The sequence below is a fragment of the Heloderma suspectum genome, chromosome 5, assembly GCF_057233095.1.
Source record: "Heloderma suspectum isolate Gila_16-S chromosome 5, 16-S_ref, whole genome shotgun sequence".
NCBI lineage: Eukaryota > Metazoa > Chordata > Lepidosauria > Squamata > Helodermatidae > Heloderma > Heloderma suspectum.
The window spans coordinates 76,522,169-76,539,931 of record NC_139462.1 but is presented as its reverse complement, the minus strand read 5'-3'; the positions used below and the strand labels follow the sequence as shown (position 1 = coordinate 76,539,931).

At 43.9% G+C, this 17,763-nt stretch overlaps 1 protein-coding gene across 1 annotated transcript; it reads left to right on the top strand.

Moving 5' to 3' along the window:
• Positions 1-2,140: 2,140 nt before the first annotated feature.
• On the top strand, positions 2,141-16,997 carry LOC146344026 (serine/threonine-protein kinase Nek1-like; the record flags this gene model as incomplete). Its single annotated transcript, XM_084859770.1, has 6 exons — positions 2,141-2,365; positions 3,627-3,781; positions 9,971-10,170; positions 13,529-13,662; positions 13,897-14,029; positions 15,660-16,997. Coding segments are annotated over 6 exons (861 nt in total), but the record flags the coding sequence as incomplete, so codon positions are not given.
• Between the last annotated feature and the right edge of the window lie 766 nt (positions 16,998-17,763).

Genomic DNA, 17,763 nt, shown 5'->3' with positions numbered 1-17,763 from the left:
CACTTGCACTTAATGCACACATACGCATGTGGAATGAAATTCTTGTACATCCCTAAAAAAAATCCAGTTCTGTCAATGAGCAGATGATGGAATGAAAGACACCTGGCAATCTGTGAAACATGGACAGATTTAACAAAATCTGTACATTCCTACTATAAATATAAACCCTTAATGATGGTCTATATTCCATTTTACACAGGGTCTGTACCTCAAATAGTACAACTCTCCATGTGGTGAAATGTGGACTTCTGGGTTTTCATGAAGGATGAATCTGCACTGAATCAGTAGTCCCATTTCTTTAGTGTATATTTAGAGTGCAAGTTGCCAAACGGCAAAAAAATTCCAAAGTGGATTGAATGGTAGCATGGTGACTTGGTGTTCTGCATGGATCTGAATTGATCCATGTCATTTGTCCAGTAACCCACATTTTGATATTTTTTATTTATTTATTAAATTTATTAATCGCGCATCTGGCCGGTCACCCAGCCACTCTGGGCGATGTACAACAATAAAAACAGTTCAAAAAATAAAATTCAACATTAAAAACATCACATTTCTAAAATTACCCTAACCCACGCCAAATGCCTGCCTGAACAACCACGTTTTTAATGCATGGTGGAAGCTCATTAAAGAGGGGGCATGGCCAAGTTCCCTAGGGAGGGAATTCCACAGAGTGGGGGCCACAACAGAGAAGGCCCTCTCCCTTGCCCTCACCAGCCTAGCTGTCCTGGCTGATGGGACAGAAAGAAGGCCATCCGAGGCTGATCTTGTTGAGCGGCCTATCTGGAGTTGCTAGAGGCGCTCCTTGAGATAGGCTGGGACGGAACTGTATAGGGTTTTAAAGGTCAAAACCAAAACCTTGAATTTGGCCCGGAAAACAACTGGTAACCAGTGCAGCTCCTTCAGCACTGGAGTGATGTGATCTCGCTGGCGGCTGCCTTTAATCAGGCGAGCTGTCACGTTCTGTACCAGCTGCAGCTTCCGAACCATCTTCAAGGGTAACCCCACATAGAGCGCGTTACAGTAGTCTAAACGAGAGGAGACCAGGGCATGTACTACCAATGGGAGCGGATGGTCGGGAAGGTGGGGCGCAGCTGCCGTATCAGATGGAGTTGGTACAGCGCTGTCTAGATCACAGCTGACACCTGAGCCTCCATGGACAGCTGGGAGTCTAAGATGACCCTCAAGCTGCGGACCTCGTCTTTCAAGGGTAGCCGTACCCCATTCAACACCAGGTCAACATCCCCCAACCTCCTCTTGTCTCCCACCAAAAGTACCTCGGTCTTGTCAGGGTTCAGCTTCAGCTTATTCCTCCCCATCCAGCCACTCACCGTGTCCAGACATTTGGACAGGGATTCTACGGCCAACCTTGGTGAAGATTTGAATGAGAGGTATAGCTGTGTGTCACCCGCACATGCAGATGATACACTAGAAAGGTTGAGCAAGTTGGTTTCCATTGAAGCAAATTGCAATATCTACTCCGTAACCCTTGTTCCAGAGTTGGGCATGCTGGAAAGGGCAGGCTAAATCCCTTCCATCTTTTCCAGTGATCCTATTATATCTGAAGCCCCCCTTTTTCCCATCAGCAATTGCTGTCTGTCAGTCTTGTGTTTTAAATATACACCAGTATTTGGTGTGGTATAGCCTACTGCTGCTATATTGTTTACATATCTACCCTGCCCTCTTCCCCATGCTTTCCAGAGATTTAAACAGTCCTGCAGTAAAAGCAGGTGGTGAGAAGAAAAGAGAGGCAGGTTTGATCCAACAGTACTTCCATTGCTTTTGCCTTACCGAAGGTAAAGTTTCCCACTTACTGAATTTACCTTCTCTAAAAGGGAAACTTTATTGGAGCTTGTGGCAATTTTTTAGTGATGGCTTGAACATGAAGTCACAGCACATATTGGAACAAGAACCTGAAAAAAAACACTTGAAAATGTAAGATGGCAGGTGAACATTTTGAGAGAGTTTTTAAATCTGCTTCAAGAACTGATTCTTTTGATAGCAATTTTATTTATATTGCTAATATAATCCAAAATCAAGTAAAATGACATAAGAAGGGCTGATGAATATGTAATTTCTATGATAATTTTTCAAAGCATGCTTTCTGCGTTGATAACTTTATTTGTAAAATGATTTATTTTTTATCATACCAGAGGCCAATGATTCTGTGCAACTGGAACCCTTTTTCCAGAAGGTGGCACAGCATCAGCCAAGATTAACAGCTTTTCCAGTTCTGTCAGCACAGTCTTCCCTTGAAGACTCTCTTCCAACAAGGTCACGCTCTGTATCACCAGAAAAAACGAGAGGCAAAAATTCACTGTTGATAGGGCTTTCTACTGGTCTCTTTGATGCAAACAATCCAAAGGCAAGTGTACACAATCTTTAATGTGGAAGGTGCTGTTCCATAAGTTACAACAGAAATCTTACCTTTGGAAGTAGGCACATCTTGTTTTGGTCACTGATTAGTTGAGCCACACAAAATGCAATAAAAGGGTGGCTTCAGTTACTGCAGTACACTTACGTGAGAAGCTTTTCTAGGTAAGAAGTGGTGCTCAGTCTGCATGTAGATGGTCACATACGATGATTGTACATGGATGTATTTGCTGCGTGGACATGCAGTATTTATGTAAGTGTTGCATTTGACCATCTACACAAGGGTTACACACTTGAACCTACATAAGTTCTCTTTGTGTAGACATTTTGTAAAGTTGTAAGAGTGCAACCCTATCAGTTGCACTCTCACTGCTCAGAAGCCCCCGAACCCAGAGGCTTCTGAGTTTCCTCTGCCCTGCTGGTCTGAAACGGTCAGGGTGGGAGAACAGCAGATCTTCACCTCCCCATCCTCTGATCTCCTGTATTTGCACTACACTGACTTTTCAGCCCATCTAGCGAGGGCCCCTTAGGGTGGGAAGGTCGCTGGAGGAGGCTCAGAATAACCCATATCCTGGCCCCTCCAGTTTCCTCCTCTCCCTGCCCACTGGGAATGTTCCCTTTCCTGAGGCTCCAGGGTTGCTTTTCTGACCTTGGAGGGGCAGCCAGTGTGGTTCTTGCCATGCCAGCTTTGAGGAGAAGGGGTCTGGGGTCAGATCTCCGACTCCCCCTTCCGAGGTCGGAGCACTGTCTCCAGCCTCGAAGGTGTTTTACAAGCCATCCTAAGGTCCTTGGGATACTTTCTCAGGGATCATAGGATTGCTGTCTTAGTGGACTAAAAATTTTGGAAGTGCTAGTCAAGACAGAATTTTTACTAAGATTTAAAAAGTTGTGAGCAGCCTAAAAATGTGTATGATATTGATGTACTATTATTGTATAAAACATATATTGCAGTACATTTTTTAATGAGGAAGAATTCACAATCTTAGCATGAAAACTGTATAGTAGTTCTACCTATTCTTGTGCTTATATTCTCTAATTTCTTCCCCACCCCCCAAACAAACTACAAAAGCTGCTTCTTCTGGCAGGAGTAAAATATATTGCTTTTATTACCATAGCTATGTTAAGATAAATTTACAACTTATTTTTGCTATATTATTCATATGTTCAGATTTTGGTTATGATGCTATTTTTTCCTTCGGACAAGTTTTGTGTCTTGCTGTGATCTGGTCATGTAATTTAGTATTTCTTTTCAGTTGCTGAGAACCTGTTCACTCCCAGATCTTTCCAAGCTATATAGAACATTAGTTGATGTTCCCAGTGTTGCTGATGTACAGAATCAACAGAATCTTGAAATAGAGGATATGGAAGATGAGCCTGTCAAAGGAGGACATTCTGATTCTGATGACATGTAAGTAAACATACACAAAAACCAAGCTTAAAAAGTAGTTGCCTAGCAATAGCTCCATAAAGCAGGTTTCCCCAATCTTGTGCTGTCCAGATGTTTTTAGACTTCAACTCTCATCAGCACTAGCTGATCAGGAACACTGGGCATTGTAGTCCAAAGCATCTGGAGGGGAAAGGTTGGGAAAGGTTACCTTAAAGACTTAATTTTTAAAATAAAAATATAGGGCAGTACCCTGTACCGCTGCTATGCTCCCACACATTCCGTTGTGCCAGCAGGACCCACCGCCAGCACAACAGGGAGCTAGCACTTCATAAAGGAACCCCGGAAATGAGCAGGTCAGCAGAGCTCCCTTCTGCGAGTTCCGCTGACCTGTTCCTTGATGAAGTCCTGCTGGTGTGCAGGCAGCATGGGATACTGCCCATAGTATTTGGTAGACCAGGCCCCAGGTACCGAGCCAGCTGTGCTGCTTCCATCTGCCCCTCCCTGGAGGGGCTACATAAGCTGGCTGGCTGAGGTGGCCTGGGAGAGCCAGGGCCTGCAGGAGAAGCCACCACCACCGGGGAAGAGGCGTGCCTGCTGCTGCCGCCGCCACCACCATCAGGCCTTCCCTGTGGACTCCTGCTAGGGATGGCGGAGAATTTCTCCATGAATCTTGGGGAGGCCAAATGCCAACGCATTCGGCCCCCCGAAATTGTTGGTGAAATTCTCCGCCCCCCCGCCCTACCCCCCGGGATGGGACTTACCTCCCTCGAACGTCCCTCTCGGCGGCGGGTCCCGGCGGGAGTTCGGCGGCGGTGGGGCGGGGGTGGCGGCCGATCTTCCGACTGCCATTACAAAATAATGCCGCCATTACAAAATAAAGTAAAAAAAAAACAACAACACCCGTGATAGGCTACGTAACGATTTACGTAGCCTATCATGGCTCGATTTCCAAAGTCAGCCGTCATAGGCTACATAAATCGTTACGTAGCCTATCACGGGTGACTTCGGGAAAAAAAAAAAATGCGCGTACGCAAATGGCAGCGCCCATGGGCGCCACCATTTGCATTCCTTATTTGGTCCCGGTAGTTTACGTAAAGATTTACGTAGACTACGGCGAAAATAAGGGCAACGCAAGTAGCCGCCATTTGCATACGCGCTTTTTTTTTCCCCCCCAAAGTCACCCGTGATAGGCTACGTAACGATTTACGTAGACTATCACGGCTGACTTTGGAAATCTAGCCATGATAGGCTACGTAAATCGTTACGTAGCCTATCACGGGTGTTTTTTTTGTTTTTTTTTCCACTTTTTTATTTCGCAGCCGGGGAGACGGGGCGCTTCTCCCCAGCCTGAATTTCGGCCGGGCGAGGCGGGGCGCCTCCCCCCCCCCGGCCTGAATTTCGGCCGGGCAAGGTGGGGCGCCTACTCCCCCACCTGAACTTCAGCAGGAGAACCGAAGCGCCTCCCCCCACCACAAAGCAAGCTGCGGGACCAGGTAAGTGCCTTGCGTACATCCCTAACTCCTGCCTGGCATTATTTTTAAGGGGATTTTTAATTTTTTTTTTTATTGTTTGTTGTTGTTGTTGTTTTTCTGAGGGATTTTGTTGTGTTTTTAGGGGTGGGTAGCCTGCCTGAGGGGATGTGAGGAGTGAGGGGGCATGTGTCCACCTGACGGAGGCAGTGGGGGGAGTGTTGGGGGACAGAACATACCGAGGCTGGGTGGCAGGTGCTGGCGGAGCGCTAGGGGCAGGCCATGCCAGATAAGGGGAACAAGGGAGAGATACGCAGTATCTGTCCCCTGCTCTGGGCCTGTCCAGAGCCAAAGGATGGCTGGGGGAGGCGTGACCCCATCTTCTGGCCTTCGTTTGCTGCTCTGCAATGCCAGGTCTGTTACCCAGAAAACCTCCCTCATACATGACATGATCCTGGATGAGGGTGCAGACCTGGCATGTATTATGGAGACCTGGCTGGCCGAGGCTGCTGCTCCAACCCTTGCAGCCATGTGTCCAGCCGGATTTTCGTATGTACAGCAGCAGAGGGCTGGGGATCGGGGAGGGGGAGTGGCTGTTATCTACCGAGAGTCCTTGGTCTTCACCAGACCCCCTCTCCGGGAGACCAAGGTTGCTGAGTGCATGTACTGGAGGTTGGGCCCGAAGCGCAGTCTGGGGATTTTGCTCGAGTACCGTCCACCCCGCTGCACGACTGACTCCCTGGCCGAGATGCTTGAGGTGGTCTCTGATGTGCGTGTACAGTCCCCTAACTTATTGGTGTTGGGGGACTTCAATGTACATTCGGAGGCCATCCTCACAGGAGCACCTCGGGACTTCATGGAGACCATGGCCTCCTGGGAGCTGCACCATATTCTAACTGGGCCCACCCATGTAGCTGGTCATGCACTAGACCTTGTGTTTGTTTCTGGAGAAGCGGGGAGTGATCTGGAAGTCAGGGGTATATCCACCACCCCCTTGTCATGATCAGATCACTATCTGGTGACGTGGGACTTCTTGGTTCCACAACCCCTCTGCAGGGGTGGAGGACCCATTAAAATGGTCCGCCCCAGGCGTCTTTTGGATCCAAATGGATTCCTGAATGCGCTTGGGGATTCTCTGGGGCACACCAACGGCCACTCGGTCAAGACCCTGGTGGGTGGCTGGAATGCCGCAATCACTGGGGCATTAGATCGGGTGGCTCTGAAACGCCCTCTCCCCCTGAACAGGGCTCAGACTGCACCGTGGTTCAATCCGCGGTTACAAGCTCTGAACCAGGAGGTGAGACAGCTAGAGCGCCGGTGGTGGAAGTCTCACTCCAAAGACTATCAGACACGAGCTAGAGCTGTATCTTCAGCCTATCACGTGGCGGTGAAGGCAGCAAAAAAGGAATATTATGCTGCCTCTATCGCGTCTGCAGAGTGCTGTCCCAGGAGGCTGTTCCAAGTGGTCCGGAGCCTGGTCGGTCCTGTGGCTCCTGAACCACTGGAGCATTCTAGGGCCCCCTGTGAGGCCTTGGCAAGGCACTTTGCAGATAAAATTGATCAGATTAGGTATGTTACTCTGCACGCTGTGGATACAGTTAGTGAGCAAAAGGCGGCCTGTGGCAAACCGGTTTTGTGGGATCGGTTCCAGCTTCTTCCTCCTGATGAAGTGGACAAGGTGCTTTCATCTGTAAGGCCGACCACCTGCTTACTTGATCCTTGCCCATCTTGGCTCATTATGGGCTGCAGAGAGAGACTGGGTGAGGGGATCAGGGCAGTGGTGAACGCCTCCCTTGAGGAGGGAGTGATGCCATCAGCCCTCAAGGAGGCAGTGATAAAACCGCTCTTAAAGAAACCCTCCTTGGATCCTCAAGTTCTGAACAACTTTCGCCCAGTCTCAAATCTGCCATTTTGGGGCATGGTGATTGAGCGGGTGGTGGCAATGCAGTTGAAGGCACACTTGGAAGAAACTGATTATCTACACCCATTTCAGTCGGGCTTGGGCATGGGACAGAAACGGCCTTGGTCGCCTTGGTAGATGATATGAGGAGGGCTCTGGATAGGGGTGAATGCTCCTTCCTTGTTCTCCTCGACCTCTCAGCGGCTTTTGATCCCGTTGACCACGGTATCCTCCTGGACCGCCTGGAGGAGTTGGGCATTGGAGACACCGTATTGCGGTGGTTCCGGTCCTTCCTCTCCAGCAGGTACCAGAGGGTAGCACTGGGAGAGGTTTCGGACCCGTGGCCACTCACTTGTGGGGTGCCACAGGGTTCCATCCTCTCCCCGATGCTATTTAATATCTATGTGAAGCCGCTGGGGGCTATCATCAGGAGGTTTGGGGTGCGGTGTCATCAATATGTGGATGACACGCAGCTCTACCTCTCATTCAAATCTTCACCAAGGTTGGCCGTAGAATCCCTGTCCAAATGTCTGGAGACGGTGAGTGGCTGGATGGGGAGGAATAAGCTGAAGCTGAACCCTGACAAGACCGAGGTACTTTTGGTGGGAGACAAGAAGAGGCTGGGGGATGTTGACCTGGTGTTGAATGGGGTACGGCTACCCTTGAAAGACCAGCCTGGGGGTCATTTTGGACTCCCAGCTGTCCATGGAGGCTCAGGTGTCAGCTGTGAGCTGGACAGCGCTGTATCAGCTCCATCTGATATGGCGGCTGCGCCCCTTCCTTCCCGACCATCTGCTCCCATCGGTAGTACATGCCCTGGTCTCCTCTCGTTTAGACTACTGTAATGCGCTCTACGTGGGGTTACCCTTGAAGATGGTTCAGAAGCTGCAGCTGGTACAGAACGCGGCGGCTCGCCTGATTAAAGGCAGCCGCTGGCGAAATCACATCACTCCAGTGCTGAAGGAGCTGCACTGGTTACCAGTTGTTTTCTGGGCCAAATTCAAGGTGTTGGTTTTGACTTTTAAAAACCTATATGGTTCCGGCCCAGCCTATCTTAAGGAGCGCCTCCAGCAGCACCAGACAGGCTGCTTAACAAGATCAGCCTCGGATGGCCTTCTCTCTGTCCCATCAGCCAGGACAAGCTAGACTGGTGGGGACGAGGGAGAGGGCCTTTTCTGTGGTGGCCCCCACTCTGTGGAACTCCCTCCCTAGGGAACTTGGCCATGCCCCCTCTTTAATGAGCTTCCGTCATGCATTAAAAACGTGGTTGTTCAGGCAGACATTTGGGGTGGGTTAGGGTATTTTAGAAAATGTTTTTATTGTTTAATTTTATTGTTTTAAACTGTTTTATTGTATGCTGTACATCGCCCAGAATGGCTGGGTGACCAGCCAGATGGGCGATTAATAAATTTAATAATAAATAAAAATAAATAAAATATTTAAAATAAAAATATAGTAGAGCTACTCTTAAAAAAACAGATTGACCCGGTTCACACAACATGACAGCCCACCAAGATTTAATTTACCTACGGGGGCTGTTGCATCATGCCAGACACCCAGCATGATGCCACAGCCCGTGGGTAAATTATGCCATATTTTCCGTAGGCACTATGTTCAGTGGCCCAGCTATTCAAGGACCCCTTGGTTTATAAAGGAACTTTTAAATACTCAAAGCATTCTTCCAGCTACATGATTAACCCAATATCCCATTTCCTTTACCTCAATGACTGGAGAGCAGTTGGTTTTCTATTGTAATTGCTTCATAAACTGAATGAAATAATTCTGCATACTGACTATTGACCAAACAAAATTCTGTTAAGCATCTTTTGCAAATTGTATGGGTTGATTGACTGATTTGATTTGTACCCCACCTTTCTACCAAAAAATGTGGCTTACAGGCACAATTAAAATTGGTTAAAACAATAAATTAAAATGGTCCCAAAGCAATTCAAGTTTGCTTTGGGTCTTCCAATGGGTCTTTGGCCATTACCCTAGCCACAGACCTCCTCATAAAGTAGACAGTGGTCTGCTAATCCATCTTACCAATAACAATATCTTTCTCTCCTTTGCTCCCTTTTAAGGCAGTGGGACAAAGAACCCATATTGTGGTTTTCGGTTCCCCTTTTCTAGTGTTTTGAGGTACTTTGTTGACTTGTCATCCCTAGCTTAAAGATTTACTGAGCTTCTCTTTCCAAGTCTTCTCTTCATTTTCCATCCTGACAGTCTAAAAATCCTATTAAAAGTTGGAAGCTAGTAGCTTCATGTGCTCTACAGAACAGATACCATGAATGTTCCTAACTGTATGCTCTTTTAAAGAAAAGATCTCCCATCAGTCTGGATGCATCACTGGAAAGTGAAAGGGACCTATGGAATAAATTTAAATTTATATTCACTTGTAAAATGTTCAGTATTCATCTCAATAAGATTAAGGTCCAGTTCATATGTTATTTTCTGCAGTGTAGCTACCACCATAAAGCTGCTCACTCCAAATCGGCTCCCAGGTTACACTGAGAATTTATATAAGTTTAGTTGTTTGGGTAATTCCCACGCCAGTGTAGTAGTCCTGATAGCAAGGGATATTGTTGGGGTAAGTACCCACATGTCAGAACATCAATGAGTTTCTTATACAACATGGTAACAGACCATGGAGGAGTGATTTTGCTGCAGATGCTGCACAATAGAGATGTAACACACGGCTCAACCCTTGGAATATTCTGGTTGACTTTGATCAGCGGTGAACTATTACTCTTGGTAAAAACATGTTTTGCCAGTTTAGTTTGGCCTTTTAAAGAACTGCTTCTCCTGTATGTGGCCATAGCATACAAACATTTTGTGTTGCAGAATGTTCGGGGAGGCAGATACAGATTTACAGGAGCTCCAGGCTTCAATGGAGCAATTACTTAGAGAGCAGCCCAGTGATGAATTCAGTGAAGAGGAAGAAGCAACTTTAAAAGCTGAATGCCTAGCAAATGGTAATGAGGTGGATGAGGATGACAACAATCCCAGTAGTGAAAGTGTTCTTAATGAAGAATGGCATTCAGGTATACCTCTATTCCAGTTAATGATTTGTTCTTACAGAATGATGACTCTAAAAGGTTTTGGGTCAGAGTGTGTCTCCAGTCCTGAGAGAATAGAGACTGCCACCCTGGCTTAACTGCAACCTGGAAATGCAGACTACTACAATAAGTTATACAAATGATGCTGTTGTTGTTGTTGTATTTATTAATCTAATTTATTAGATACAAGCTAATCCAATTAGCTGGTATCTAATTTACAATCATGGCTAATTTGAGATAGTACTGCCTATGGCATAATTAACTGTAAAGTGTACATTAAAAAGAGGAAAGCAGGTGGAAAACAAAAATAGGATACTCTGTGAATGGATGGTTCCTGAAAATCTGGGAAGTGGCTTTTGCTAAAAAAAAAAAAAAAAAAAACTAACATAAAGTACCCGATTGATCAGAAGGATAATCAAGCAGGACCTGTTATATGAAACGTGGTTCCCCTTCATTAGAGCCTCGAGTGGTGCAGAGTGGTGGGCAGCAGTATTGCAACCGAAACTCTCCCCATGACCTGAGTTCGATCCCAGCGGAAGCCAGGTCCCGGGTAGCTGGCTCAGGTCGACTTAGCCCTCCATCCTTCCGAGGTCAGTAAAATGAGTACCTAGCTTGCTGGGGGAAAGGTAGCCACGACTGGGGAAGGCAATGGCAAACCACCCCGCTATAGTCTGCCATGAAAACACCAGCGAAAGCGGTGTCCCTCTAGGGGTCAGTAATGACCCAGTGCTTGCACAGGAGGAACCTTTCCTTCCTTTCCCCTTCATTACATACCTTAATGCAGAGTCTTCAGACCAGCATCAACCGTGTACTGCTGCTGTGCTCCCACACATTCCGTTGTGCCAGCGGGACCCACTGCCAGCGCAACAGGGAGCTAGTGCTTCATAAAGGAACCCCGGAAATGAGCGGGTCAACAGAGCTCCCTTCTGTGAGCTCTGCTGACCTGTGCCTTGATGAAGCGCCAGCTCCCCGTTGCACTAGCAGTCCTGCTGGTGTGCAGGCGGCATGGGATACTGCCCATGGTATTTAAAATAAAAATATAGTTGAGCTACTCTTAAAAACAGACTCACCTGGTTCACACAACATGAGATTCCGAGGCTTAATTTACCTGTGGGGGCTGTTGCATCATGCCAGACACAGTCCTATTTTTGGAAGGGTGTAATAATCAGTAAGGCTAATAATTGGAATGTGATTATTCTGCGACTGTAACAGAGCTTGAAATGTATACAGTGTTCAGGGATGACGATTCTAAAATATGAATAGAATCTGTGATGAATAAGGTAAAACAGCCTGTGTGTGCTGATGTCTTTGTCATTATATAATTGTTACCTTGTATTTCTTAAATAAAATACTTTAAAAAAGAAACAAAAGAGGAAAGCAGGAATTATGCTCATGTAGATGTAATATATGAATATGAGCATTCCTAAGCTAGATCAAACCAAAGCTCTTTCTAGGCCAATCATTACATCTCCAGGATTTGCTGATTCCCTAGAGTCTCTTGAAAGGGTGTGTTCGCTAATTTTGCTCATGTGCGATGCACCAGTCTACAGGCAGAGGGTGCCTTTGCACAATTTCTTGTTGAAAACTGTAAGAAGATGGGATCACCAGTGTTGTGCAACCTGTGGGAGGTTGTTGAGGAGTCTTCAGGTTTTTCATAATTTATAGGACAAACACAAAGTTTTAATGAGCTACTTCCACATATGTGTGAATGTGATAAATCTCTGAGGTTTTCTTCACTCTAATTTTGTTAAGAAGTTCTCTTGAAGATGGCTGCTTTGTAGAGAGCTGTATTTTTTTTAAAAAAAAACACACACACCTTGCTTCTAGGTGCTGTCATAGAGCTAACTTGCCCATGTTGCTGTGTCATCAAATTTCTTCCGTGTAATTGTAGCTGAGCATGAGCTTCATACAATCACATGGAGGAGGTTTGGTTAACATTACTGTTAACATGTATGAACCAGCCCATATAATTCTGCTTTACTATAAAGCTTTTCTTCTACTTCTACTTCTCTCTTCTTCTTCTTTTTAAATCTAGGACATCTGAAGCTCAGTAAAGAAACATTTTCTGTTTCTTGGAATCTTTATGGCTATTTAGGATGGGTTGCTATCAACACTAAGGGTACAAACTCAAGATAGCTTGATGTGAACTAGGTACTACTTAATGGGGTCCAACCTGCACTAAGTTTTTAAGGTTACACACTGTTTTAGATTCTGTTGTATGTAGCAATGCTCTATTTCAAATACATTTTTCAGTCTGGGATTTATATGGATACTCTCCTCGGTGGTTTTCTATATGTGCTTTCTGGGGGATGTTTCTGACAAGCGTGCATGCATGTGCACACATAGGACTTATTTTGCTAATAGAGCAATCCTATGGCTAAGTCAGAGTCTCTCTCCACTCCTATGACTTCAGGAAGGAAACTCAGCATTCTGATCCCTGCCCCCACACAACTGCCACAGAAAGAACCATGGTGGCTGCTTCCCAAGGTCACAAACATAACCTCAGACAACTTCAGGGAGTGAGAAAAGGTGGCATTCCAGGAAGGGAGAAGAGGCTGGGATCCTCTGGATCCTATGATCTCTCAAGCACCAGCTCCACCCTGCCTCCAGCAGCAGAACTCTTCTAGGTGGGCACAGAGGCCCATCTAGAGGGGGGAAATGTAAAGGAAGACAGAGATGAAAATTGCCACTATCACTTCTCTCACCCTGCCAGCAGCAGCCTGCAGGGCATAGGATACTTGGAAGCCTCCAAGTTCAGAGATTTCTGTCTAGCGCAGGAGTGGGCAGAAGGTAGATCTCCAGATGTTTTCAGCTTCAATTCCCAGAAGCCCCTTCCAGTATGGTCAGTGGTCAGGAGTGCTGAGAGTTGAAGTCCAAAACTTCTGGTGATCTACATTCTGCCCACCCCTGGTCTACTGGGTGGCAAACCAGTAAGACTGCACCTTTAATATATTTGGCATACTTAGAGGAATTATGCTTTGAATGTTGTCATTTCTAAACAAATACAATAGGAATGAATTTGTATTGTCATTGGCACTCCTTAAAAGTACCTTGATTTTAAACTGGTGGGAGTTCACTGGGCCAATAGATCTCCATAATGCATTCTTCCCAAGACAGAGAGCTGCAGCTACTTGGAAGCTCCCTGTGGTATGTACATGTATTATATTATTTTAGCATCTATACAAGTACACAATAAAAATCTGCAAAGTAGAGTTGAGTGTTAATATGACATCTTCAGAATTTGGGCTGTCTCAGCAATTAAGGGGCATGTACGAATACAAAGACAAAATATGTATTCCTACAAAAGAGAATGCTAAAATATGTTCCTGTAATTCTTTTGTAGACAACAGTGACGGTGATAATGCTAGTGAATGCGAAGAGTATGATAGTGTGTTCAATCATTTGGAAGAGCTGAGATGTAACTTGGAGCAAGAAATCGGCTTTGAAAAATTTATTGAAGTTTATGAGAAAATAAAGGTTTGTGGAATGTTTTATGTGAAAAAATGGAAGGCAAATTAATTATGTAATCTCTTAATTATGATCCATCATTGCAAAGTATGAATTTCTGCTTTTTGTCCAGAGTGTAAACTAATTTGGTTTGTATGTGCCAAATTAGTTGTCCTAGTGTAGGAAGCAGGAGTTTCATTTCTTTCTTGATGATTTTGTAACTTCATTAGTTCAAATAGCACATTTCTGTGCCTCTTCTCCTAGGCTATACATGAAGATGAAGATGAGAACATTGATATTTGTTCAACAATAGTACATAATATTTTAGGAGATGAACACAAACATCAATATGCCAAAATTCTCCATTTAGTAATGGCAGATGGAGCTTATCAGGAAGGTAAACTATCTTACTACTGTATACATAGTGTTATCTTTTTGTTATTCATATCTATGGTAGTTGTTGTATGCTTTGTTGCTGTAATTGCTAGTTCCAATATGCATTGGGAAGTTACTTAAGTTCTGTGTTTGTTTTTTCCCCACCTGAATGTTTCTATTAAACAAGTATGTATAGAATTCTATATACAAGTAGTGTATACAGAATTTTTTTCCTGAACCTTTAAAATCTGCCACCAAACTATTAAAGCTAGTTTTCCAAGTCAACAGAACATAGGATTGTATCCAATGGTATTATTCTGCTAGCACAGAGCTTCTACTGCTTGTGGAAACCCTATTTTCATTCCTACACAATTGTCAAGTCCAGTACTCTGCTTCTGCAGGCTGCTCCACAACTCATTATGACTTTGTTAGGCTAGGTATTGCTAGCACTTGTTCTGCTAGCACTTGCACAACCACTAGCAGCACAGCACTACCTCTTGTGCTTTTACTGCTAGTCTAACATTGGATACAACCTATATATTTAGTTTGTGTACCTTGCCAACTTCCAGGAAAGAACAAATACCCATTTAAAGATGTTGCCTACTAATTAGCAGTTGACCTACAAATGGGCAAATATCTGTTAACTACGTTTTTATTGAAATTTGGTTTGTGAATACTGGGCAGTATAATACTACTACTGTGCCTCTGCTTGCTCTGTTGCGCCTGCAGGACCTACCACTAGCGCAACAGGAATGGCACTTCTTAGGGAAACCCCATAAACAAGAGGAAGTGCTTGTTTCCAGAACGGGTCAGGTCAGTGCAGCCTCCTGCAAGTTCTGCTGACCTGCCCCATTCTGGAAAGGAGCTTTTCTGCTTGCTTCCAATTGCTTCAGGAACTGCCAGCTCCGCACTGCACTAGCAGTCGGTCCAGCTAGTGCATGGGCAGCATTGGATATAGCCCAGTGCATATAATAAACATGTTAAAAAATGAATTGTAGTTGTACATTGACTTGATGAAAACGTAATGTTCCTGACCTTTTGCCCATTGTTAAAAGACGGGGGTGGGGTGGGGGAACCTCACTTGATCATGTGTAAATTCCTTTCAAAGCCAACGATGGTGCAGTATTTCATTTATATAATGTTAATGCTAACCAGGGTTTGTACTGCTTCTAATACTGATTTCAAACTCTAGCTTGAATCTAACCACGGTCATTACTTCAGATATGTGTAACACTACATCATGACTAGCTCCAAAAAGAATGGGAGAGGGGAATTTGCAGGAGCAAAGGGGAGATGTGTGAGCCTGCAGCATACTAACCAGTCTCCTAGTACTAAACCATTATCACTAAAATTAGTTTTCTCTTCACATGTGCAAAATATAAATCTCTGGAGCTTTAACAGTAGAAAAGTACATCAGTTACAGTAGCTTATCACATAAGGTTAAACTGAGCAAGCTTTAACTGAACTGTGTAAATAGGAGGAGGTTTACTGTTAATTGAAGATACAATATTCATACATTGCACTCTTCATTACTTTTGGTGGATTTTCTGCCTGTCTCTCCTTTTTTTTGACTGAGTTGTTTTTAGAGTAGATATGCTTAATAAATTATTCCCATTATTGTAGTAAATACTTTAAATCTTTTTTCTTTGCAGACAATGATGAATAACATGCCTTGGTGACATTCTGAGAAAAATGTAGGTGTATGGATTTTGTTGAGCAGAATAACAAGGCACAAATGAAAAGTAGCAGTTTATTGAGGCAGACTTTAAATCTTGTTGATTGCATGAAGATGAAAAACATAACACTTCTCACTGAACGGCTTTTTATAGATTTCCTTTGTCATATAGCTTCATTCTTTCAAGTGATAACTGAAAAGGCTACACTTTGTTTAAAATGAATAGCAAAGAATAGAAAGGATGACTCAGAAATTATTTACTGTTTGAGATGATCATGTATGAATATAAGCCCATGTCATATTACCTGCAGTTTGTTTAACTATAAGCAGTGAAAAACAACAACCCAAACTAAAAAGACCTTTTAAAGTTCTTTAAATCTATAGATTTTTTAAAAAAACAACCAATTGGTACTGCTGGAATTTTTAGAGACTTGACTTTGCTTTCCATTCAAGATAGTTTGTCATGTCTCAGTAACAGTCTCCTTGATCTTCAATACATATTACATGGAAGTACTTCTCATTAAAATCAGTGAAATATTTCCATATGACGTGTGTTTACTCAGGGTACTTGAGTATTTCACCTGTGTGTGTTCTTCAGAATTCTCAGTATTTTCGTCATGCTCAATTTACTATTTGTTCCTCCAAATCAAAGCAAATAGTGTATCATTTTCAAGAATTGATTTTATTTCTGTCAAGTCAGATAATGAATACGCTTGGAGCTGAAGAGAGATTCTGCCATTTTCTACTGTAAATTATAGCAGCTTTCAATGTGAAGCTTTCTTTTACTGTAGTACTATGTACTCAGTTTACTGCTCATTTTGGGTCCATTTTAGCAGTGACTGAGATCAAAGTTAATACAAATATTGTGCTGCTGCTGTTTTGAAAACAAGATATGTATCTTGCAGTCGGATCAACTGGAGGAAACAAGTTGAATTTTACTCTCTCTGCTTGTTCGCTCTAAGAGAAGAAGGGGTACTTTATGGGGAAAGAAACAAATTCCTATGAGATGATGACCAAATATTTCTAGTGTGCAACAGGTAATATCAGCAAGCTAGCTGAATCAGCTGTAATGTTTAACATCTAGTTTTTCTATTGAAAAAGTAGCTCTGTGTTCCCTGGCTAATAATAATGTCAGGTGGAAAGTATATATGTGAACTCACAATTATTCTAGCACTCAGTTCTAAAGTTATGTTTTATTTCTAACCACACATAATAAATGCTTGACCTTTTTGTATGATTGTTTGGATTCTTTTTTGTTTTATTTAACAAATAAATTCCTTCCCATCCTCATCTTTAGGGAGAAGGAAGCAAACTTAAAATCCTGTTTATATTTTGTTATGCTTTTAAAATAAGTTTGAAAAGTTGGTCGTATGTTTATTTATTATCATGCTGGGCTATACAATCCCATTCCGTTCTCCATCCTTAACTCTCAGAATACGTGTAGAAGATACATTATAGTTCATCTTTTATCTGAAAGACCCAGAGCAAGCAATGGTATCATGCAAAATAAAATACACTGTTCTCTTTCCCTTTGCATAAAAATATAGGCCGCAGACAGACTAACAAATAACAGGAAGCATCCTTATTCATCCCTTTCTTTCTGCTGCATAGAGATCAGCTTCCCTCTAAGGCAAGGGTGCAGAACCTCTTTCAGCCCAAGGACTGAATTCCATTTCAGAGAAAGTTTCGGGGGCCATAACCTAGTGGGGGGCGGGGCCCAAAATACCAGTATCTTTATGCTTAAAGCTCTTACTGCCAGTAACTAAGCCTTGAGAGAGGCATTTCAACCTTTTAGAATGGGGGAAAAAAAGAGTGGGGCCTTCTGGAGAGCCGCGGAGGGCCTGAGGTTCTGCACTCCTGCTCTAAGGCCTAGTTATCACAGACAGCAAGATTAAATAAACCTGTTCTTGCTGAACCGCTTCAGACTGAAGGAATGGGCTCACATAACTAAATGTTCCCTGTTGAGGGAAAAAAAATCCTTGCAGATAGAAAACTTAACTTGTTGAGGAGAATGGTCCTAGCCTAATGTTCTCCATGCCATGTTAGCTTTGTATGAGCAAGGTTTTTTTCCTCATGAAGAT